Source organism: Pan paniscus, chromosome 12 (assembly GCF_029289425.2).
Source record: "Pan paniscus chromosome 12, NHGRI_mPanPan1-v2.0_pri, whole genome shotgun sequence".
Classification (NCBI taxonomy): domain Eukaryota; kingdom Metazoa; phylum Chordata; class Mammalia; order Primates; family Hominidae; genus Pan; species Pan paniscus.
The window spans coordinates 83953185-83978901 of NC_073261.2; the positions used below are offsets into that span (position 1 = coordinate 83953185).

Below are 25717 nucleotides of genomic sequence, written 5' to 3' on the forward strand. Positions count from 1 at the left end.
AAAAAGTTCTGTATTAAGGCTCTAGCCTTCTTGGGGGCATAGATTTGTATTCCATCACTGCTCATATGTTTGCTCTTTAAAATTGTAGTAAAATATACATAATATAAAATTTACCATCTTAACAATTTTTAAGTATACCATTTAGTAGTGTTAAGTATAATATATTCATATTGTTATGAAACAGATCTTCAGAGCTTTTTCATGTCATCTTGCAAATCTGAAGCACTGTACCCATCAAACAACTCTTCTCTTTCACCTTTTCCCAGCTGCCTGTAACTACCATCTTTTTGTTTCTGTGAATATGACTAGTTTAGATACCTCATGTAAGCGGAATCACATTGTATTTGTCTTTTTGTGACTGGCTTATTTCACTTAACGTAATGTCTTCAAGGTTCATCCACGTAACAGGATTTCCTTTCTTTCTTTCTTTCTTTTTTTTTTTTTTTTGAGGCAGAGTCTTGCTCTGTCGCCCAGTACAATGGCATGATCTTGGCTCACTGCAACCTCTGCCTCCCCGGTTCAAGTGATTCTCCTGCCTCAGCCTCCCGAGTAGCTGGGATTACAGGCACCCACTACCACGCCTGGCTAATTTTCATACTTTTAGTAGAGACGAGGTTTTGCCCTGTTGGCCAGGCTGGTCTTGAACTCCTTACCTCAGGTGATCTGCCCGCCTCGGCCTCCCAAAGTGCTGGGATTACAGGAGTGAGCCACCACGCCCAGCTATATTCCAATTTTAAATTCAATATTAAATTCCAAATAGATTTCTTTATTTATTCTTTTGTCAGTGGACATGAAGGTTGCTTCCACATCTTAACTATTGTCAGTAATGCTTCATTTGTATTTGTGAAAGTGGGTGTGCAAATATTTCTTTAAGACCCTGCTTTCAATTGTTTTGGATGTATACCCAGAAGTGTGATTACTTCAGCATGTGATATTTCTATTTTTAATTTTTCAAGGAACCTCCATACTGTTATGCATAGTGGATGTACCCTTCTACAATCCTACCAACAGTGCTCAAGACACTTGTGATTTTCTGATGTGATTTTTTTTTTTTTGATATAGTAGCCATCCTGTAGGTATAAGGTGATATCTCATTGTGGTTCTGATTTGCATTTTTCTGATGATTAATAATGTTGGGCATCTTTTCATATGCTCATTGGCCTTATTAACTTTGGAGAAATATCTATTCAAATCCTTTGTCCAGGACAGTCTCTTCAATAAATGGTGCTGGGAAAACTGGACATCCATATGCAAAAGAAACTAGACCCTTTATCTCACTATATTAAAAAAATCAAATCAAATTGGATTAATGACATAAATCTAAGACCTCAAACTATGAAACTACTACACGAAAACATTGGGGAAAATCTCCAGGACATTCGAGTAGGCAAAGATTTCTTGAGCAATATCCCACCAGCATAGGCAACCAAAGCAAAAATGAACAAATGGGATCACACCCAATTAAGAAGCTTCTGCACAGCAAAGGAAAGAATCAACAAAGTGAAGAGACAACCCACAGAATGGGAGAAAGTATTTGCAAACTACCTATCTGACAAGGGATTAAAAACCAGAATGTATAAGGAGCTCAAACAACTCTATAGGAAAAAAAATCTAATAATTTGATTTAAAAATGGGCAAAAAATCTGAATAGATATTTCTCAAAAGAAGACATACGAATGGCAAACAGGTATATGGAAAAGGTGCATGCTCAGCATCATTGATCATCACAGAAGTGCAAATCAAAACTACAATGAAATACCATCTCCCTCCAGTTAAAATGGCTTTCATCCAAAAGACAGACAATAACAAATGCTGGTGAGGATGTGGAGAAAAGGGATCCCTCATACACTGTTAGTGGAAATGTAAATTAGCACAACCACTATGGAGAACAGTTTGGAGGTTCCTTAAAAAACTGAAAATAGAGCTACCATATGATCCAGCAATCCCACTGTTGAGTGGGTGTATACCCAACAGAAAGGAAATCAGCATATCAGAAAGATACGTGCACTCCCATGTTTGTTGCAGCACTATTCATGTTAGCCAAGATTTGGAAGCAACCTAAGTGTCATCAACAAATGAATGTGGCCAGGCACAGTGGCCCACGCCTGTAATCTCAGCACTTTGGGAGGCTGAGGCAGGCAGATTGCCTAAGGTCAGGAGTTCGAGACCAGCTTGGCCAACATGGTGAAACCCCATCTCTACTAAAAATACAAAAATTACCCCGGCATGGTAGCATGCACCTGTAGTCTCAGCTGCTCAAGATGCTGAGGCAGGAGAATCTCTTGAACCCTGGAGGCGCAGGTTGCAGTGAGTCTAGATCACACCACTGCACCCCAGCCTGGGTGATAGAGCGAGACTTCATCTCAAAACAAAACAAAACACACACACACACACACACACACACACACACACATACACACACACACACACCCCCAGTTGAATGTATAAAGGAAATGTGGTACTTACACACAATGGAGTACTATTCAGCCATAAAAAAGAATGAGGTCCTGCCATTTGCAACAACATGGAACTGGAGGTCATTTTTTTCAGTGAAATAAATCAGGCACAGAAAGACAAACTTCTTGTGTTCTCACTTATTTGTGGGAGCTAAAAATTAAAACAATTGAACTCATGAATATAGAGAGTAGAAGGATGGTTACCAGAGGCTTAGAAGGGTAGCGGGGGTGGTGGAGAAGTGGGTATGGTTAATGGTTAAAAAAAAAATAGTTAGAAAGAATGAGTGAGACCTAGTATTTGCTAGCACAACAGGGTGACTATAGTAAACAAATAATTTAATCTTACATTTTAAAGTAACTAAAAAAGTATAATTGGATTGTTCGTAACACAAAGGATAAATGCTTTAGGTGAATTTGAGGCTGCAGTGAGCTATGACTGCTCCATTATGCTCTAGCCTGGGTGAAAGAGCAAAATTCTGTTTCCTTTAAAAAAAAAAAATATATATATATATATATATATAAAATATATATATATATTTACCACCCCATTTACCCTGATGTGATTATTATGCATTGCATGCCTGTATCAAAATATCTTATGTAACCCATAAATATATACACCTACTATGTACCCATGAAAATTAAAAATAAAAAATTAATCTAAAAAATCCTTTGTCCATTTTTTAGTTAGGTTGATTTTTGTTGTTGTTGTTACTGAGTTGCAGGAGTTCTTTTATATCCTGTACATTAATTCTTAATCAGATAAATGACTTGCAAATATCATCTCCCATTCTGTAGGTTGCCCTTTCACTCTTGATTGTATCTTTGTTGTTGTTGTTGTTGTTGTTGTTTTTGTTTTTGAGGTAGGGTCTCACTCTGTTGCCCAGGCTGGAGTGTAGTGGCAAGATCATGGCTCCCTGCAGCCTTGAACTCCTGGGCTCAGGGGATCCTCCCACCTCAGCTTCCCAAGTAGCTAGGACTACAGGCACACACCACCACTCCCTGCTAATTTTAATTAATTAATTAATTTTTTTTGAGACAAAGTCTTGCTCTGTCGCCCAGGTTGGAGTGCAGTGGCACGATCTCAGCTCACTACAACCTCCACCTCCTGGGTTCAAGCAGATTCTCCTATTTCAGCCTCCTGAGTAGCTGGGATTACAGGCGTGCACCACCACGCCCAGCTAATTTTTGTATTTTTAGTAGAGACGGGGTTTCACCATGTTGGCCAGGCTGGTCTCGAACTCCTGACCTCAAGTGATCCACCCACCTCAGCCTCCCAAAGTGCTGGGATTACAGGCGTGAGCCACTGTGCCCGGCCCCATGCTAATTTTAAAACATTATTTGTAGTAGAGATGGGGTCTTGCTTTGTTGCCCAGGCTGGTCTTGTACTCCTGGGCTCAAGCAATCCTCCCACTTCAGCCTCCCAAAGTGCTGAGATTACAGGTGTGTGTCACTGCCCCTGGCACAAAAAAAATGCTATTCTAATGTAAACCCTGGAGACCAAATGGTTGACATATACCATTTAATCTTTTTTTTTTTTTTTTTTTTGAGTTGGAGTCTTGCTCTGTCACCCAGGCTGGAGTGCAGTGGTACTATCTGAGCTCACTGCGACCTCCGCCTTTCAGGTTCAAGTAATTCTCCTGCCTCAGTCTCCCGAGTAGCTGGGATTACAGGCGCCTGCCACCATGCCCAGCTAATTTTTGTATTTTTGGGAGAGACAGGGTTTCACCATGTTGGCCAGGCTGGTCTCGAACTCCTGACCTCAAGTGATCCACCTGCCTTGGCCTCCCAAAGTGCTAGGATTATGGGCATGAGCCACTGCTTCTGGCCCCATTTAATCTTAACAATGGACATTGTCATAAAATCATTTGCATTTCCAAATGCTCCTTTTAGCTTTAAAATCTTGTAGATCTGGGTTTCATTACCTGTGTAATTGCAGCTTCTTAGTTGTGTGACCTTGGAAAAGTGCTTAACCTTTCAGCCTCAATTTTGTCATCTATAAAGTGGAGATACTAGGGGAAATACATATTTCATAGACTTCTTGAAAGGGATCAGACGAGATGATATCTGTAAATTGCTTAGCACAGTGCCCAACTGAAAGGCATCAGTCAGTGGTGAATATTTTTATTAGGCATACATTCATGAACATCTGTATGTTTGGAACTCAGAAGAAATCAGAATGGGCTTCAAAGGAATGTGATGTATCTTTAGTTTCTTTTTTCCTGTTTAATTTTACAGAAGTAACCTCCGGGAATACCCAATTGTTTGCTCTTGTGCTCAGTGAACAGTACTCAGTTTTTCAGCAGTTGTCAGTGGTGGCATTGGTGAGAGTGCCATTTGGAAACATGAGGAATTTTGGCAGGCTTGGTGGTGTTTGTTGCTAGAGACTGCCTTGGCATAATTGAAGGTGAAAATGATGCCTGGGGTTTCTCACTGATTCATCCCTTTGGTGTGCAATTCTGAATAAACTGCATCTGACCTAAGGTGTGGGCAAGCAGAACCCTGAGGACCTCATTACAGACGAGCTTACTTGTTTGAAATTCCCTTATTGAGAGATTATTCCACACCATTTGGATTTCCTCCTTCTTAGTCATAACAACTTTGGCTGCTGCTGGAAATAATTAGACAGAAAATGTTCTGGTATTTTTGGCACAATTGACATTTTTACTCTTCTGAAATTAATAGAATCTTAGGATTTTAGAGCTGAGAAGGTCCTTATAAGATCCATGTAAATCTGCCACTTGATGGTGAGGCTTGTCCCTCAGAATGGAAAGAGCACAGAGCCTCTGACGTCAAGTTCAGTGCCCTTGCTTGTGTCTGGCTAGATAAGAGACAGAGTATGTTAGCTGGAGAACTGGTACATCTTACCCACAAGCCAATCTAAGGAAACTATTATTATCACTGCTGCGTGCTCCTGCAATCCCTTTTAAGTGCACATCTTACTACTACCTACTATATTTACCAGTTTACTACCTAGGATAGCAACCAATTTAGAAATCCCAGGCTGGGTGCGGTGGCTCATGCCTTTAATTCCAGCACTTTGAGAGGCCAAGGCGGGTGGATCACTTGAGGCCAGGAGTTCAAGACCAGCCTGGCCAACATGATGAAACCTCATCTCTCCTAAAAATACAAAACTTAGCCAGGTGTGGTGGTGCGCGCCTGTAATCCCAGGTACTCAGGAAGCTGAGGCAGGAGAATTGCTTGAGTCCGGGAGGTGGAGGTTGCAGTGAGCCAACATCGTACCACTGTGCTCCAGCCTGGGTGACAGAGTGAGACCCTGTCTCAAAAAAAAAAATAAAATAAAAAAGAAATCTCAGTGGCTTGACGCAACAGCAGACTTTTTTTTTTTTCAATGATAGTAAGTACTTTAGGTTTTGCAGAGCTATATGGTCTCTGTCATGACCACTCAACTTTGCTGTGAAAACAGCCATAGACAATGTGTAAATGAGTGAGCATGGCTGTGTTCCAATAAAACTTTATTTATGGCCACTGAAATTCAAATTTTACATAATTTGTACATGTCATAAAATATAATTCTTTAGATTTTGTTTTTTCCCCCCAATCATTAAAAAGTATAAAAAAATAAATTTTATGTTGGAGCAAGTGCTTACGAATAACCAGGACAGTCTTGAAAAGGAAGAACACAATTGAGTGATACATTCAACTAGACATCAAAACAAAGTACACTCATTTCTCGGTACATGTAGGATGTTGGTTCCAGGACCCCCCACATATACCAAAATCTGCACATACTCAAGTCCCTCAGTGGGCCCTGGGAAACCCAAGTATATGAAAAGTTGGCTGTCTGTATAAGCATGTTTTTTTGTTTTGTTTTTTTTTTTGAGACGGAGTCTCGCTCTGTCACCCAGGCTGGAGTGCAGTGGCGCGATCTCAGCTCACTGCAAGCTCCACCTCCCAGGTTCACGCCATTCTCCTGCCTCAGCCTCCCAAGTAGCTGAGACTACAGGCGCCCGCCACTGCACCCAGCTAATTTCTTGTATTTTTAGTAGAGAACGGGGTTTCACTGTGGTCTCGATCTCTTGACCTCATGATCCTCCCACTTCGGCCTCCCAAAGCGCTGGGATTACAGGCATGAGCCACCGCGCCCGGCCATAAGCGTGTTTTACTTCCTGCGAATACTGTATTTTTGATCACATTTGGTTGAAAAACAAACTGCCTATAAGTGGATCCTTGTGATCAAACCCATGTTATTCAGGGGTCAACTGTAATGAAAATTGAGAGTAGCATAATATAAGATAGAATGGATCGATCAGATATACCTGAGTGAAGTTCTGAACTTTCCACTCTGGAAAGTGGAAAATCCAGAATTTTACTTAGGTGTGATTGGTAATTTAATGTATGATAAAAGCCACCATTTCAAACCAGTGGGGGGAAAAAATTAGGAACCATTCTTAGGTTGCATGCCATACAAAAATAAATAAATAAATAAATAAATAAGTGGGAAGTGGGCAGGATTTAGACCCCGGGCTATAGTTTGTCAAACTCTGTTACTAAGAAATTTATAGGCAAAGGCTCTGGAATCATTTTGTAAAACTGGTATTTCAAGGAACAGTAGTCCTGGCCTTATACTCTGAAGGATATTCCTACTGTTTCTGAGCAGATTAAAGCCTTTGTGAGCAAGGGATACAGACAGGTCACAGAGCAGGCCGTTAAACATGTGCAAAGATGTTCAACATTGCTCAAAATAAGCTAGCACTTTTCATCTCTCAGAGTGGCAGAGACCTCCAAGTTCAACGATACTTTACATTAGTGAGGCTGTGGGGAATAGACACTCCTATGCATTGCCTGTGGGTGGGTAATTTGGTACAACCTCTGTAGGGGTAGCTTGGCAAGATCTATCAAAATTACAAATACATATGTGTCTTCTTTGATCCAGTAATTCCAAGTCTCAGATTTATTCTACAGATATATCTGCTCATGTGGGAAATGATATACAAACGTATTCATTGCATTGGCTGGGCTCATGCCTGTAATTCCAGTGCTTTGGAAGGCCAACGTGGGCAGACGTTGCCTTTGGAAGGCCAACGTGGGCAACGTGGGCTCAACGTTGCTTGAGCCCAGGAGTTCGAGGCCATTCCAGGCAACATAGCAAGACCCCATCTTTACAAAAAGTAAAAAAAAAAAAAAAAAAAAAAAAAATTAACCAAGTGTGGTGGTACGTGCCTTAGTCCCAGCTACTTGGGAGGCTGAGGTGGGAGGATCGCTTGAGCCTGTGCATTCGAGGCTGCAGTGAGCTGTGATGGTGCCATTGCACTCCAGCATGGTTGACGGGAGTAAGACCCTGTTTCAAAAAAAAAAAAAGAATATTCATTGCATCATTGTTAATGTTCATCTGGTGGACTGGTTAAATAAATCACAGTACATTCAGTGGAACACTGTGTCACCATGTTTAAGAAATGAGGGATCTCTCTATTTACTGATTTGGAATGACCTCCAAGATATATTAACCAAATGAGGCAGGACAATTAGTGTAACATGCTACTATTTGTGTAAAAGGAGATACATACATATATATGTGTGTATGTATCTGTATATATATACATGTATGTACATATATATACACATATAAGTAAAAATTTTTGTTTGTTTGTACATACATCAAATAGCTCTGGAAGGATGCATAAGAAAGTGATTATATTTGTTGACTCCAGGAAGGGGAACTGGGTGGCTGGAATAGTGTGAGAGGTGAGACTTTTCCCTTCCCCTTCCTCATCCCTTTTTTTTTTGAGGCAGGTGTGCTGTCTGTCACACAGGTGGGAGTGCAGTGGTGTGATCATGGCTCACTGCAGCCTCAATCTCCTGGGCTCAAGCAATCCTCCTGCCTCATTTTTTGTAGAGAGGAGGCCTCACTATGTTTCCCAGGCTGGTCTTGAATTCCTGGGCTCAAGCAATTCTCCCACTTTGGCCTCCCAAAGTGCTGGGATTACAAGTATAAGCCACCATGCCTGGCCTGGGACCTTTCTTTCTATATTCTTTTTTAAAAATCATGTGATTTAAGCCATGTGAATGTGAATACCTTTTCAGAAAATAAAAGTTAATAAATAAAGTTAATCTTTACAGCCCTGTAAAGCCCTACAATAGGGAAACATGGTTAATTGTATTTATTCATTTTTATGAGTAACATCAAGTACCACTTATGTTCTGTGGAATGCACTTTGAGTAATTCTTTTCAAAATGTTGCCCCACCTACTCTCCTCCCACTTACTCCAGTTTCTTCTCTCTCCATTGTACTTCTGATGTTTGGGTTTAAGTTAGTGGTGAGAAAGAATTATGTGGAGAAAAACAAGTGATGGTATAATAATTATAAATTTTAATTTAGAATGTTAAAAATTTTGGGCCGGGCATGGTGGCTCATGCCTGTAATCCCAGCACTTTGGGAGGTCGAGGTGGGCAGATCACTTGAGGTCAGAAGTCCGAGACCAGCCTGGCCAACATGGTGAAACCCTGTCTCTACTAAAAATATTAAAAAATTAGCCAGGCGTGGTCGCGCGCGCCTGTAGTCCCAGCTACTTGGGAGGCTGAGGCATGAGAATTGCTTGAACCCAGGCGGCAGAGGTTGCAGTGAGCCGAGATTGTGCCACTGCACTCCAGCCTGGGTGACAGAACGACACTCCATCTCAATTTAAAAAAAAATAAAAAATGTTAATTAAATTTAAAATTACCTTCAAATTACAGCTCACAGGGCCAGAGGTGCTGAAATTTGATTTTCTCAGCTTTGGGGTTTATGGGCTGAGGGCTGGGGGCCTAGAGCTCCCAGGATGCAGGCTTCTTCAAGAATCCTACCCGTTGGCTGGGTGTGGTGGCTCATGGCTGTAATCCCGACACTTCGGGAGGCTGAGGTGGGCAGAACAACTGACGTAAGGAGTTCGAGACCAGCCTGGCCAAAATGATGAAACTCCATCTCTACTAAAAATACAAAAATTAGTCACGCATGGTGGCAGACGCCTGTAGTCCCAGCTACTGGAGAGGCTGAGGCAGGAGAATTGCTTAAACCCGGGAGGCAGAGGTTGCAGTGAGCTGAGATCGTGCCACTGCCCTCCAGCCTGGGCGACAGCGTGAAACTTCATCTCAAAAAAAAAAAAGGAATCCTATCCCTTGACTGCAGTGTGCTGTATAAATGCGATTATTTTCAGTGCATGCAGTAATGCAGAAAGGCTGGTAAATATTGCTCTAGGTAAAATGTGGTCTTTTAAAAATATGTGCTGTGTAAAAATGATGATGGAACACAAAGTATTTGTGGTCTTTGGGAAAATCCTAGCGGCCATTTTGCTCCAATGTGGGAGTTCTCGGCCTCGTTTCTGCTGGGACCTTTTTAGGATAGTTGTCACCTGGTGAGTTTCTGGTGAGGGCACTCACCCAGTGCCCCATAAACTTGCTCGGTGCCAGTATCTCCCATACAAGCCTATTGGGAAGGAAGGACGATTCACGTTTTAGGAAATGATCTTGCATTGACTGTAAGTTACCAAGAAATAGCCCATCAAAAAACTTAGATAGGTCCACATTCTACAGGAATAATGCCCTTCCAATCCACCTCAGAACTCATATCACAGCTGAGAACCACTGTCCTGCAAGAGTAAGTTAAATTTCATGTTGTGGCCAACTGAGGATTAGTTAATTTCAAACTACCAAATAAGAGAGATATTTTTTAAAAGTATTAGTGACAAGTAAAAAACAAAATTTAATAGTATTGTAGCATAGAAGTAAGAACTTTATCAAGGTCAATTTTATTTTTTTATTTTTTTATTTTTGAGACAGGGTCTCTTTCTGTCATCCTGGCTGGAGTGCAGTGGCATAGTCATGGCTCACTCTGGCCTTGACCTTCCCAGGCTCAGGTGATCCTCCCACCTTAGCCTCCCAGGTAGGTGGTACTACAGGTGTGTGTCACCAAGCCCAGCTGATTTTTGTATTTTTTTTTGTGGAGACGGGGTTTTGCTGTGGTGCCCAGGTTGGTCTCGAACTCCTGGGCTCAAGCGATTCACCCACCTCAGCCTTCCAAAGACCTGGGATTACACGCATGAGCCACTGCACCTGGTCTCAATTTTCATCTGAATTGATTTCTTGTTCTGTTGCGTGCATCCTGGTGGTCTGATGATGTTGGTAATGTTGTCTGTTCTTTATGTTTTCTGGAAAAGTAACTGAATCAGTATGTCAGTGTAGTACTATCTGAAGAAATCTAAGAGCTATTAAAATGCTTAAAAATAAAATGATCAATTCTTCTTTTGTTCTCTTGACAGGATAATTGAAGCTATCTGCATAGGTTGGTTCACTGCGGAGTGCATCGTGAGGTTCCTTGTCTCCAAAAACAAGTGTGAGTTTGTCAAGAGACCCCTGAACATCATTGATTTACTGGCAATCACGCCGTATTACATCTCCGTGTTGATGACAGTGTTTACAGGCGAGAACTCTCAACTCCAGAGGGCTGGAGTCACCTTGAGGGTACTTAGAATGATGAGGATTTTTTGGGTGATTAAGCTTGCCCGTCACTTCATTGGTCTTCAGACACTCGGTTTGACTCTCAAACGTTGCTACCGAGAGATGGTTATGTTACTTGTCTTCATTTGTGTTGCCATGGCAATCTTTAGTGCACTTTCTCAGCTTCTTGAACATGGGCTGGACCTGGAAACATCCAACAAGGACTTTACCAGCATTCCTGCTGCCTGCTGGTGGGTGATTATCTCTATGACTACAGTTGGCTATGGAGATATGTATCCTATCACAGTGCCTGGAAGAATTCTTGGAGGAGTTTGTGTTGTCAGTGGAATTGTTCTATTGGCATTACCTATCACTTTTATCTACCATAGCTTTGTGCAGTGTTATCATGAGCTCAAGTTTAGATCTGCTAGGTATAGTAGGAGCCTCTCCACTGAATTCCTGAATTAATGCATTGCAAATCAATTCTTGCATACACTTCATAGAAAGACTTTGATGCTGCTTCATATTTATGTGTTTCTTGCTGGGTGAGCACTGCAGTGGCATTGTCATCATCTTGGTAGGGTAAAAATTATCCTTCCCAGCCGAAGGGATAAAACAGTTTACTTGTTATGGAGTAAATAGAATTGAGACTGCAAAGGAAGAATAATGACTCCTAGAGTAAACTTTAGGACCCGGTTTTATTTAGACTTGTTTTCCTGTTTCCTTGAATGATTACACATTTTTAAAAAATACATTATTTGAACATTTTAAAACAGAAAGGTACTATTTTCCAAATGTTTTTCCATCTTATGAATTCAGAAGAAGCTTGGAACTTATAGTGTTTTTTGTTTGAGAGTAACATTTTCATTTCTAAATGTTTTATAATTTCTCATATCAATGTCAGAAGTATCCTGGAAACATATGTCACATACGGGAACTGTTTAACAAATACTTTAAAAATTTGGCCAAAATTTAAACTGTATAATGGAGCTAGATACAAGCAAGAATAGTATTTGAAAGACTTTTCCAGCATACTTCTCAATTCTTTGCTTTATTTTTGTGCCAATTATTCACCTTATCGTGCCGCTTCATGGAAGCTTGAGTATGTTCTCCCTTTTCCATTTTGGATTTATCTCTTTACTGAAATGACTCAAAAGGTATTTAAGAATTGACAAGAGCTTGTGTTGTTTAGCATCTTACTGGATAATATTTGAATTCATTGCTGTTCCTAGGTGATAACTGTCCTAATATTTAGATGTCCAAACAATAATACTTCCAACATAAAAATTATAATAGGAATAATTTGAGATGACTCAATATTACAGCCTCTTCTTCTCTTAACCTCCTCCCCCAAACTCTAGAGGTTTAATAAGACTTATCAGATGAAAGGATATTTATATAGCCTTTTAGTAGCAAAGTCATACTTATGTGTTGTCACTGGATTATCATAAAAGGGAGAAATTAAATATTACTGTACTCTTAGTTGCTGTGTAGCTAAGTCAATTTTAAGCCAGTAAAAGCGATGGATACATAATGATTTGATCTGATCTTTAACTATTGTGAATCACAGCTACACCAAAACTCTTCTTGTAAGAATACTGACTAATATGCCATGTTAATCTGGCTAGATTATTAGGACTAGATAATGTAAAAGTGATGATTGTTTAGTAACTAAATTTTAGCAACAGGAATTAGAATTTTGCTTTTTCAACCAGTTACCATAAAGAAGTTAGTGTATATATAAACACAAATAATTAGTGACAGATTCATAAAAAATTGAATGTTGTACACAGTAATTTTGTCAGAGGTAGAGAAGACAGGGATTGGGAAGTGGTGGGTAGGATGGAGGACCTGGATATATTTATCAAATAAAGGGTTACCAGAAGTGTTCATTAAAGGAATTTTAGCCATCATCTAGTTCAAACCTCAACTATTACAGGTAGAAAATCAGGGCAGGAGAGAATATAATTGTGAAGGAGTCAGGGCTAACACCTGGATCTCGAGAAACCTAGCCCAGCAGTTTAATCTTCACACACCTCTGGGTTCTGAGAGAAGCCTGGAAAAATCACACTTCTTTGTCATTGTCATGCTGAGGTAATAATAGCAAAACTGTTTTCTTTCCCTTAATTTCCTTTTCTAAGCTTATGTAATAGTTTGGCCATTAAATATCTTGCCTTATTTTCCCTACTACTGCTAGTATGCTACTTCTTACATACTCAAAAGAAATTCAATTATTTATTGTATATTTATTGTATTCTAATATAATTGAAATAAATGGCATGGATTTATTTTTTCTTAACTATTTGGATTAAAGCTTTGTGGTTCATGCAAACAATGTGCAGATGATAGCACTTCCATATTACTAATAAAAATATGATAACCATCAATTTTACTGGTACTGGGACCGCTTTATGTGAATATGTCCTATCTTCCCAAGTAAATTATAACTGTCTTGAGAGCTGGGATCCTCTCTCATGCATACACCTTTGTATCCCCGACAGTGTCTGTTACAGACTTGGGCACAAACAGTTGACTGATTTGAGGGGAGAAACTTCTGTGTGAAGAGACGAGGAGAAGCATATACCTATAGGTATATATATACACACACCTATATATATATTTTATATATACATATAGGTATATATAGGTGTATATATTTTATATATACATATAGGTATATATAGGTGTATATATTTTATATATACATATAGGTATATATAGGTGTATATATTTTATATATACATATAGGTATATATAGGTGTATATATTTTATATATACATATAGGTATGTATATATGTATATATTTTATATACACATATAGGTATATATATGTGTGTATATATGTATATATATTTTATATATAGGGATATGTATACATATATATACATATATATATATAATGTACATGTGGAAATATACACACAGACTTCATGCTACCCTTAGGTAACAAGTGTGAAATCTCTCGTTGGTGATTCCAGACTTTCCATAGGACCGATTTTCATAAAGAAGCATGTTGGATAAATACTAGTGGCAGTTAAGCTACCCATTTATAAGGAGACGATGAGACGTGATAGAGTAGTTCATTCATAAATGAAAAAATATGTATTAGGGTTTTGTCTTCATGGATGTTGTGTTTTTTTAGGAACAGCATTTTATTGTAACGTTCCCTGAGTGTTGCTACTTTTATCATTATTTATCTATTTATTTTTTTCTAGAGATAGAGTTTTGCTTGGTTGCCTAGGCTGGAGTGCAGTGATGTGATCATAGCTCACTGCAGTTTTGAACTTCTGGGCTCGAGCAGTCCTCCCACCCCAGCCTCCCAAGTTGCTAGGACTATAGGTGTGCATCAACATGCTGGTTAATTTTTTAATTTTTATTTTTTTGTAGAGATAGGGGTCTCACTATGTTGCCCGGGCTTGCCTCAAACTCCTGGCCTCAAGCAGTCCTCCCACCTCAGCCTCCCAAAGCTCTGGGATTATGGGCATGAGACACTGTGCCTGGCCTGTTGCTGCTTTTTAAAAAAAAACATTAAGTATCACTTCTTTCTTAGCTATACTTACAGACATCTCATAACTCAGTCTTTTCATGGCAGAAATGTTTTCATTAATATCTGTATTGGTACCAGTAAGTCAGACATTATCCTAAATTAAAATACCCAAAGAGGAAAAAAGCCCTAATCTCCTAATCTTTAATCTGATTTTACCACACCTGAATTTACATGACTTGATCTAATAAGTAACTTGTTTTGTATTCTCTAAAATGGGAGTTTTAGGATTACAAACACAAAATTAGGGAATATATTTGAAAGTGAACAAACTAACAATTCAAGGCTTTCATTACTGTATTGTCCTTGTTGCTAACTGAAACAGTTGCATTTGTTCTTGGGTTTGGTCATTACCTATAAGTACCCATTTGTAAGTTCATACTTTCTGAAAAGTTATTTCCACAATGGCTGTCAATAAGTTAAAATTATTTGTCTCTTTTTAAACCTTTGTCCAGATATCCTGTGATCTGGAAGAGGTGGAGATAGGGTTAATTTGGATGTTGGTGTTGGGAGAATTTTCCCTGTTGGCTTGGTATTTGCTAATAGCAGCTTATTTTCCTTTTTTTTTTTTTTTTTTTAAAGCAAACAGACGAAAAGATGCAAAACAATATTTGAAATATTAAAGCCTCAGGATAGAATTTCAGACATCCCTTCTGTCCACTTCACCTCTTTTCCATAGAAATGAAAAATAAAACATTGAAAGCTCCTAGCTCTGTATTACTGTACAGCTGTGTAACTCCAAACTTAATGCATAGTGTCATAGAATATTTCGAGTCCTCTGACCCTTCATAAATGTGCATTCCCTTATGGTGTGTAATATACAATTCAATCAGACATAGTCTAATCATTTTATAGGGTCATAGGAAGTTGGAACTAGGGGTTGTGGAAACCTTCTTGTCTATTTTGGCCCAATTGTATGCCTTTTGTCCGATCCAAATATTAGCAACCAGGGAACTCTGCTCCCAGTGGGTTGTAATTTAGCCATGGTCACTCTAGTGTCAGGTTAGGTCCCAGAAGCTTGATTTCCAGACTTTTGGCTTAGTACTCTGGATATACTTCCTTTAAGAATCTTGTAACTTCGGAAGCCATGAAGGATTTCTTTTAAAAATATTTTCTTGGCCAGGCATGGTGACTCACGCCTGTAATCCGAGCACTTTGGGAGGCCGAGGCGGGTGGATCACCTGAAGTCAGGAGTTCGAGACCAGCCTGGCCAACATGGTGAAAACCCATCTCTACTGAAAATATAAAAACTAGCTGGGCATTGTGGTGCCTGTAATCCCAGCTACTTGGGAGGCTGAGGCAGGAGAATCACTTGAACTAGGGAGGCAGATGTTGCAGTGAGCCGAGATCGTGCCTTTGCACTTCACCCTGGGTGACAAAAGTGAAACTCCGTCTCAAAAAAAAAAAAATTTTTTTTTTATTTAGGGCTTTGGCGTTCCCTGTATTTTTCCTTTTTCTTTTTCTTTTTCTTTTTTTTTTTTTACGTTTGAATTAAAAAGCAATTATTGCCGGGCATGGTGGCTCACGCCTGTAATCCCAGCACTTTGGGAGGCCAAGGTGGGCAGATCACTTGAGGTCAGGAGTTTGAAACCAGCCTGGCCAACATAGCGAAACCCTGTCTCTACCAAAAATACAAAAAATTAGCCAGGCTTGATGACACGTGAATGTAATCCCAGCTACGCAGAAGGCTGAGGCATGAGAATTACTTAAACCTGGGAGGTGGAGGTTCCAGTGAGCTGAGATCGTGCCACTGTACTCTAGCATGAGTGACAGAGGGAAACTCTCTCTCTCAAAAAAATCATATATATATATACAATAATATATAATTGACAGTTTATTTTTATAATAAAAATATAAAAGATATATATATATATATTGCTTTTAGAAGCCTTAGATGTCAAGAAGGAGGGCTTGAGACAAATGCATAAGGAACTCAGATTTTCTGTAGAATTTTAAAAATTACTGTACAGTTGTGCACTCATCCACATGTATACAAATAAGTACAGGTATTTGATAGTTGTACTGCATTATTCAGGACATTCTCAGTACCAGGCCGAGAAATGTCAAGTAACATGGGTTGAAGCTTTGATGGAATGTTCTGGAAAGTTCCATTTTGGTCAGGAAAGGTTGCATCCATTTACTTCTGTGTCTGTTCAGTGTTCTTTCCTATGGTGTTTCACTTCCTGATTTTCCAGAGCCCATCTGCACTCAGAAGCCTGGGCATATCAGTTCTGCTTCTGAAAGTAGACTAATGATTTACTGCCTCATTTGCAGTGAAGCCTTCCATAGATTTGTGAAATGTTATCCAGAAGCATGATTATATTGTCCCATTCTGTGGTTAACTTATGCCCAAACTTTCAGATTTTTCTAGATCTTCCAAATATTTTCAGTAAGTACTGGAGCTTTTGACTGTTCGCATAAGCTCAATTGTCAGTTTACTACTATTTGCTTAGAAAATTGAACTTGATAATCTGCATTTATGCTGTAATTTAAACAAATACATTTTAAGTAGCTTTGGTGGGAATTCTTTGGTTTATCGTTTAAAATATCAATAAGACTATACCAAATATAATAGTAACATTTAGTACATGAAAGTGAAGGGAGAATATTATTTGGCTTTCACCTACCCAGGAGTAAGTGATTCTATGTTATTTATATCTGAAGGAGTGCTTTGATGTACTTATTTATGCAGCATTGTATTAAAACTAAAACTAAAATTTCCCATAATTTTATATTAGATAGGATCACTATTTCTGTTATTTGGAAATAATTCTATAGTTCTGCCCATGACCGAGTGGAGGCGGTTTGTAGTGTGTATTGGTTTGTTTTTGTTTTGTAGTAGAGACAGGATCTCCCTATGTTACCCAGGCTGGTCTCAAACTCCTGGGCTCAAGCAGTGACATTTGCTGTAGTAATATACGATGATTTGTTCAACTTAGGTATTGTTTTTCAACTGCATATTACAACCTCGATCTTATAACTCTGATGGAATTCCATGCTTTCTTTCTCTACAATATAGAGGGCAAGATAATTTTACTTTCTTAGTAGAGAGTAATATTTGTAGTTACAAATTCTGAGCTGTGATAAAAATGGAACGTTTATTATGTGATTGTAGTGACACAAAAATTTTTTTTTTTTTTTTGGAGACAGAGTTTCACTCTTGTTGCCCAGGCTGGAGTGCAATGGCACAATCTCAGCTCACTACAATCTCCACCTCCTGGGTTCAAGCAATTCTCCGGCCTCAGCCTCCCAAGTATCTGGGATTACAGGCGCCCACCATCATGCCCTGCTAATTTCTGTATTTTTAGTAGAGATGGGGTTTTGCCATGTTGGCCGGGCTGGTCTCGATCTCCTGACTTTATGTGGTCTGCCCACCTCAGCCTCCCAAAGTGCTGGGATTACAGGAGTGAGTCAACACACCCAGCCCACATATTTATTTTTTAAAACCATACCTATGTCAGTGCTGTTTGGCAAAATAAAAAAAAATTAAACCATATCCACGCTTTTATACTATACACTCTGAAGTAAAATGCAAATCATAAAATCTGTGTAAGGCTTAACTTTCAGATCTATGTGAAGGTTGTTTATTTTTGTTCCTAAGACAGAGGTAGAAACTTTAGATGTTTTGCTTTGAGATAAACTGCTTAATCTCTTACCTATATTTTTTATTCAGTAATTCTTACCATTTGGAAGGCTCTTAAAAACAATGAATCATACAAATCACATAAATATTCTAGTTTTAAAGTTAGAATCGTGGGTCATGGTTGCTTTCCTTCTAAGATTCGACTTATATTAATTTAATCAAAACCACTTTTTATTAGATTCCCAGTTAACCCTGTTTAAAAAGATCAGAAACTGGGCACACATATGTTTGTGTGTCTTTTTCTTAAATATATATTTTTTATGTATGCATCTTTTTGTGCTGTAGTACAAGGTGGAGATAGGAACACTATGGCATGTAAGAAATAATTAGGTGCACCCCACTTCATGTAATAGATAGGTTTCCAGACATTCGTATGGGAAAAAAGGGTTGTAAATGTCTTCATATTTTACCTAATGGTAGATATGTACAGGAACTCAATTAGGGAATCTAACTTGTGGGTCACCCTTCTGTTGTGTTACCTATCATCCCCTAAAGGAGATTTTTTTAAAATTTTCATTTTTCATGCATGTATGAAAGAACAAGTGCTTTTGAGAAGGGCATTCTTGTATAAGGGTCAAAACAGAATCAGATTTTATTAAAAAGCCAGCGTGTGTAAAATCAGATTTGAGGAATTATAATGTTTGACCTAAGGATGAGGAATTTTGTCAACCGAGAAAGTGTGGTTTTTATGGTCCTCACAAAAGTTTTCTAAGGGGTAGCTGGGATGATAGATGGATACCTTCTTTTTATTCCCTGTTCTAGCTGTTTTCTGCTTTGCCCTTTCTCAGTTCAACGACTCACACTGTATTCTGTTTAATCCCACACAAGTGAGTGTTAAGCATATCTTCACCATGCCAAGAGGCAATTGAGTGGCCAGAGAAGAAAATAAGGGTAGTTCCTGGGTACATGACTACCTTGACCAGTCAGTGTTATTGGCACTGTGGCTCTGTAGACAAGCTTTAGTCTATCTAGCAAGAGTTTTTAGGGAAGTTTAAAAATGGAACTAAATAAATATGGGGTGGTCCTAACAATGCCTTTTTTAAAAAAGATGAGACATAATTCATATGTCATACAATTTGTTATCTTAAAATGTACAGTTCTGTGGTTTTTAATATATTTATAGAGCTGTATAACCATCACCACTATCTAACTCCAGAACATTTTCATGTACCCTGTGCCCATTAGCAGTCACTACCCATTTCCACTCCATTCATCCCCTGGCAACCACTAATCTACTTTCTGTCTCTGTGGATTTGCCTATTCTGGACATTTCATACAAATGGAATCATATGATATGTGGCTGGCCTTTTGTGTCTGGCTTCTTTCACCTAGTGTCATGTTTTCAAAGTTCATCCATGTTGTAGCATGTATCAGTACATCATTCCTTTTTATGACTGAATAATATTTCCTTGTATGGGTAGATTGCATTTTATTTATCCATGCATCAGTTGATGGACACTTGTTTCTACTTTTTGACTGTTATGAATAATGCTGCTATGACATTCATGTACAAATTATCATGTGGACATAGGGTTTCTTTTTCTGTTGGATATAAACCTAGGAATGGAATTGCCAGGTTAGATGCTAATGTTTAACTTTTTGAGGATCTGCCAAACTGTTTTCCAAAGCAGCTGAGCAATTTGATTCCCACCAGCAATGTGTGAGGGTTCCAGTTTCTCCACATCCTCCCCAACTCTTGTTATTTTCCTTTTTAAAAATAATAGCCGTCACAGTGGGTATGAAATGGTTATCTCCCTGTGGTTATGACTTGCATTTCCCTAATGACAATGCTGTTGGTCATCTTTTCATCTATTCTTTGGAGAAATGTCTACTTAAACCCTTGCCCTTAAAAAAATAGGTTTTTTAAAAAAAGTTGTTGGATTTTAAGAGTTGTTTATTCTGGATACAGATCCTTTTCAAATATATGATTTGTAAATATTTTCTTTTATTCTGAGGGTTGTCTTTTCACTTTCTTAGTGGTATGTATCATTTGCAGCACACATTTTAAATTTTGATGTTTCCCAATTTATCTGTTTTTTCTCTTGTCTCTTTTGCTTCTGGTGTCATATCTAATAAAGTGAAGGTCATGAAGATTTACTCCTATGTGTTTTCTTAAGAATTTTATTTTATTTTTTGAGATGGAGTTTTGCTCTTGTTGCCCAGCCTGGAGTGAAGTGCAATGGGGCGATCTCGGCTCACTGCAACCTCCGCCTCCCTGGTTCAAGCGATTCTCCTGCCTCAGCCTCCTGAGTAGCTGGGATTACAGGCATGCACCACCATGCCTGGCTAATTTTTGCATTTTTAGTAGAGACAGGGTTTCCCCATGTTGGCCAGGCTGGTCTTGAACTCCTGACCTCAGGTGATCCACCCGCCTTGGCCTCCCAAAGTGCTAGGATTGCAGGCATGAGCCACTGCGCCCAGCCCTGTTTTCTCTTAAGAGTTTTATAGTGTTAATGCCTGTCTTTAGGTCTCTGATCCATTTTTAGTTAATTTTTGCATCTGTTATGAAGTAGGAGTCCAATTTTATTTGTTTATTTTTTGCATGTAGATATCCAGCTGTTGAAAAGATCAGTCTTTCCCCATGTAATGGTATTGGCACTTTTGACAAAAATCAATTGACCATAGATGTGTGGGTTTATTTCTAGACTCTCAATTCTATTCTAGTGATCTATGTGTTGATTTTTATGCCAGAACAAAAGATTGTATCTTTGTAGTAAGTTTGGAAATCAGGAAGTGTGAGTCTCTCTTACCTTTTTTTTTTTTTTTTTTTTTTTTTGAGATGGAGTTTCACTCTTGTTGCTTAGGCTGGAGTGAAGCGGTGCGACCTCGGCTCACTGCAACCTCTGTCTCCCGGGTTCAAGCAATTCCCTTTTTAAAAAGTTATTTTGGCTATTCTCGGTCCCTTGTATTTCTTTGTTTATTTTTTATTATCTTTTTTTCTCTTTCCCTCTCTCTCTTTTTTTTTTTTTTTTGAGACAGTGTCTCACTCTGTTGCCCAGGCTGGAGTGCAGTGCTCTGATCACAGCTCATTGCAACCTCAACCTCCTCCTGGGCTCAAAGGATCTTCCTGTCTCAGCCTCCTGAGCAGCTGGAAGCACAAGTGTGCACCACCATGCCTGGCTAATTAAAAAAAATTTTCTTTGTAGAGATAGGGTCTCCCTGTGTTGCTCGGGCTGGTTTTGAACTCCTGGGCTCAAGCAATCCTCACACCTTAGCATCCCAAAGTATTGGGATTACAGGTGTAGGCTACAGTGTCTGGCCATTCTTTGTATTACTATATGAATTTTAGGTTTGGTGTGTCCATTTCTGCAAAAAAATTTAGTTGGAATTTTGACAGTGAATACATTGAATCTGTAGATAAATTAGGGGGTAGCATCTTATTCATATTAAGTCTTCTAATCTATGAATATGAGGTGCCTTTCGATTCACTTATGTCTTCTTTAATTTCTTTCAACAATGTTTTATAGTTTTCAGTGTACAAGTCTTGCATTTGTTTGGTTTAACTTATTCCCAAAGTATTTTATTTTTGTTACTGCAGTCCAAAGGCCAGAGAGCCTGGAATACTGATGTCCAAGGGTAGGAGAAGAGTGTCCCCAGCTTTAAGGAAAAGAGAAGAAATTACCTTTTCTCTGTCTTTTTTGTTCCGTCTGGTCCTTCAGCCAATTGTTTTTTTGTTTTGTTTTGTTTTGTTTTGAGACAGAGTTTTGTTCTGTCACCCAGGCTGGAGTGCAGTGGCACCATCACAGCTCACTGCACCCCCACCTCTCGGGTTCAAGCAATTCTCCTGCCTCAGCCTCTCAAGTAGCTGGGATTACAGGGGTGCGCTACCACGCCTGGCTAATTTTTGTATTTTTAGTAGAGACGGGATTTCACCATTTTGGCCAGGCTGGTCTTGAACTCCTGACCTCAAGTGATATGCCCCCCTCAGCCTCCCAAAATGCTGAAATTACAGGCACGAACCACCACCCCTGGCCCTTCAGCCAACTGGTTGGTGCCTGCCCACATTGATGGTAGAGCTTCCCCCACTCAGCCCACCGACTCACACACCAATTTCTGGAAACACCCTCACAGACACACCCAGCAGTAATAATTTACCTGTTCTCTAGCTATTCCTTAATCCAGTCAAGTTGACACCTAAAATTAACCATCATACTTGTTGAATGCTTTATTAGCTATAATAGGATTCTTTAGGTTTTCTATATCTGCAACTGGAGATAATTTTACTTCTTTCTTTTCAATCTGGGTATCTTACGTATTTCTCTTATCTAATTGCCCCAGTTAGAACTTACAGTACAATGTCAAATAGAAGTGGACATCCTGGCCTTATTCCTGATCTTGGGGGAAAAATTCCAGTCCTTCATTGCTAAGTATGATGTTAGTTGTGGGTTTTTCCATAGATTCCCTTTACTTGGTTGAGGAACTATCCTTCTATTCTCGTTTGTTGAGTGTTTTTTTTTTTTTTTTTTAATCATAAAAGCGTATTGATTCTGTGTTTTAATGAAGAAATGGACAGATTTCGTGAGTTGAGTTGTTGTACTGTCTATATCAGGAAATACATTTTGTTGAAGTTTTAAAATCTCTGCAAGAAATTTACCAAGTCGAAGCCATAGAAGTACTTGTTGATGGTTTTTAAACAGTTCTTCAATTGGTATATATTTAATGGTTTCTAAGTTCATTAAACTGATTCTCTTCATTAACCCAAGTTAATTTGAGTTTGTGTTCACTTGCCTAAAGATATAGAGACACACAGACATGAGAGATAAAAGATTACTTGCTTCTGTTGGTTGGTTTATTGTAATACCTCTTTTTTACCTGACCTCATGCTTCTCAAACTCAGTTATTTCAGGTTCCTGGGAGAATGCTGGAGGTTGTAGATACAAGGTGCCTCTGTGTCCTTGAATCGTCAATGTTAGAGCTCTTTCAGTTCTCTTCCTTTACCTATCTTGGGGATATTTTGGCAGAAGAGCTGAGAAACAGCTCTGAATTTCCGGGAACTGGATTTCCCAACAGTGTTTAATTCTATCTTTGCATAGTACTTACAGTAAGCACAAGTACCACTGAATTACTGGGGTGGAGGAGGTATTCCAAAAACAAGACTTGATGGTTAATTAACCTTCAGCATTGCCCTAGGAAAAGTTTTGGGTTTTCTTGTTGTTGTTGTTGAATTTTAATCCTTTGTGTGCACAAAACAGGAGCATTTGCCTAACAAGTGTCACTTCTATGCTTGGCACTGTGGGGTATACAGAGATGACCATCAACGGGCCTTGCCCTGACGCTCTGAGAGATTCTTGTACCTGCAAAAAGCCCTTGAAAGACCCATTCTGAGGGTCCTTTACAGTAAGCCCAGATTTTTTTTTTTTTTTTTTTTTGATAGAGTCTTGCTCTGTCACCCAGGCTGGAGTGCAGTGGCATTATCTTGGCTCACTGCAACCTCTGCCTCCTGGGTTCAAGCGATTCTCCTGCCTCAGCCTCCCGAGTAGCTGGGATTACAGGCATGCACCACCACGCCTGGCTCATTTTTTGTATTTTTATTAGTGATAGGGTTTTGCCATGTTGGCCAGGCTGGTCTCGAACTCATGACCTCAGGTGATCCGCCCACGTCGGCCTCCCGAAGTGTTGGGGTTAAAGGCAGAAGCCACTATGCCCTGCCCTAAGCCCAGATTTTTTAATGTAATTCATCATCATGCGTGTAATCATTGTGAAATTCCTTTAGGGAATTATGTTACTAAGATCAGTGGAGGAAAAGCTTAATATTATCTGCAAGCAACATTTCCTCAAATGGTTGGAAGCTCACTTGCGAGTTTTCCGGTTTTGACTAACTTTTCATAGATAGAGCCCCACTAGCATTTTCTCATGAGTAATATTTCTAATGTTGTTTTTGAGTGAATACTTACAGTTCTCTAATTTTGTACATATGCCCCAAAGGCCTTTGGTTAATGGCTACATTTTAAATAAATCTTGTGAATGTTCTAGGCAAATATTAATCTTCAATGCAAATGTGTATATCAAACCTAACGGAGTTATGATTCAAGATTTTGGGCACACTACATTTTTAATGTTACATATTTATTTAAAATGCTCAGGGAAAAAAAAAAGCTTTCAAAGAGAGATGTACTTTGCCATAACTGTAAAATAAATGTATTCAGTACTATTCATAACAGCTATTCTTAGGAATAGCAGGATCCCCAATTATTAGTCATTGGCTGCTTGAATAATGGCTACAACTCCTAGTAATGAAAATTATAGCAACTTTTTCATTAAAAATGTATAAATGTTTTATAATTTTTTTTTTTTTTGGAGACAGGGTCTCGCTTTGTCTGCCCAGGCTGGAGTGCAGTGGCATGATCTTGGCTCACTGCAACCTCTGCCTCCTGGGTTCAAGTGATTTTCATGTCTTAGCCTCCTGAGCAGTTAGGATTACAGGTGCATGTACACCCAGCTAATTTTTGTAATTTTAGTAGAGACAGGGTTTCACCATGTTGGTCAGGCTGGTCTCAAACTCCTGGCCTCAAGCGATCCGCTCACCTCAGCCTCCCAAAGTTCTGGGATTACCTGTGTGAGCCACCACTCCTGGCCTAAAAATCGGTCTTTTATTTTTGCTTAATACTTTCTTTGGTTTGTTTTTTTGTTTGTTTGTTTTGTTTTGTTTTGAAACAGAATTTCATATGGTGGCCCAGACTAGAGTGCAGCAGCATGATGTCTCATTGTAGCCTCGACCATCTGGGCTCAAGTGATCCTCCCACTCCCACCTCAGCTTCCCAGGTAGCTGGGACTACAGGTGTGTGCCACCACACCTAGCTAATTTTTAACTTTTTTGTACAGACAAGGGCTAACTAACTATGTTGCCCAGGCTGGTCTCAAACCTCCTGGTTCCAAGTGATCTTCCTGCCTTGGCATCTCAAAGTGCTGGGATTACGGGCATGAGCCACCTTACCTGGCCTGCTTAATATTTTTAAGTATTTTGAAAATAAACCTCTGATCCTAGTTGGTTAGCGTATTTATTTATTTATTTATTTTTAAGACAGTCTGTGTTGCCCAGGCCTGGGTGCAGTGGCACAATCACAGCTGACTGTAGTGTCAACCTCCTGGGCTCAAGCAATCCTCCCACTTCAGCCTCCCAAGCAGCTAGGACTGCAGGCGTGCACCATGATGCTCAGCTAATTTTATTTATTTTTTGTAGAGATGAGGTCTCACTGTGTTGCCCAGGCCGGTCTTGAACTCCTGAGCTCAAGTGATCTGCCTGCCTTGGCCACCCAAATTGCTGGAATTACAGGCATGAGCTACCACGTCCGCCCCCCCTAGTTGGTTACCTTAATAAAATTTGCTTAGAGAAAAAAATTGTAGCCAGCAGTCTCTCAAAAATATATCTTTCTCTCTGTATTTATAGACTCATTAGTTACAGGAAAACACAGGTCACTGGAGGTAATGGGGTGATTATTGTAAGGACACAACAGCAGCTGCCTGGCTGAGTCTGGTGGCTCTGTTCTCTTCCTCCTCCCTCTCAGGGTCTGGCATCACTCTCACCCGCATTGTTTCTCTTCTTCTTTTCCCGTATCTTCTCTACTTGAGGTCCACTGCTTGATTCTCTTCATACTTTCCATCTTCAGATTCCAGAGTAGCATTAGCTGAGTCTTACCATC

The 25717-nt window shown here is 39.4% G+C and overlaps 1 protein-coding gene and 1 non-coding gene across 7 annotated transcripts in view; one reads left to right on the forward strand and one right to left on the reverse strand.

Moving 5' to 3' along the window:
• The window catches only part of KCNG3 (potassium voltage-gated channel modifier subfamily G member 3), a 105476-nt gene that overhangs the window by 38787 nt on the left and 40972 nt on the right, over positions 1-25717 (forward strand). For 4 of the 6 annotated variants that reach the window (XR_010109300.1, XM_057301318.2, XM_063594986.1 and 1 more), the window contains exon 2: positions 10712-10785. Coding sequence is in view for 5 of the 6 variants with exons in the window: in XM_057301318.2 (XP_057157301.1) it covers positions 10712-10785 (74 nt within the window). In the remaining variant the exon portion in view is untranslated. Of the gene's footprint in view, positions 1-10711; positions 13178-25717 lie in introns of those variants that run through there. The other 2 variants (XM_008961311.4, XM_034953031.3) reach the window with 1 other exon arrangement.
• On the reverse strand, positions 15058-15117 carry LOC112438996 (small nucleolar RNA SNORD75). The gene has a single exon (XR_003027304.1). It is a non-coding gene; the product is annotated as a small nucleolar RNA SNORD75 (small nucleolar RNA).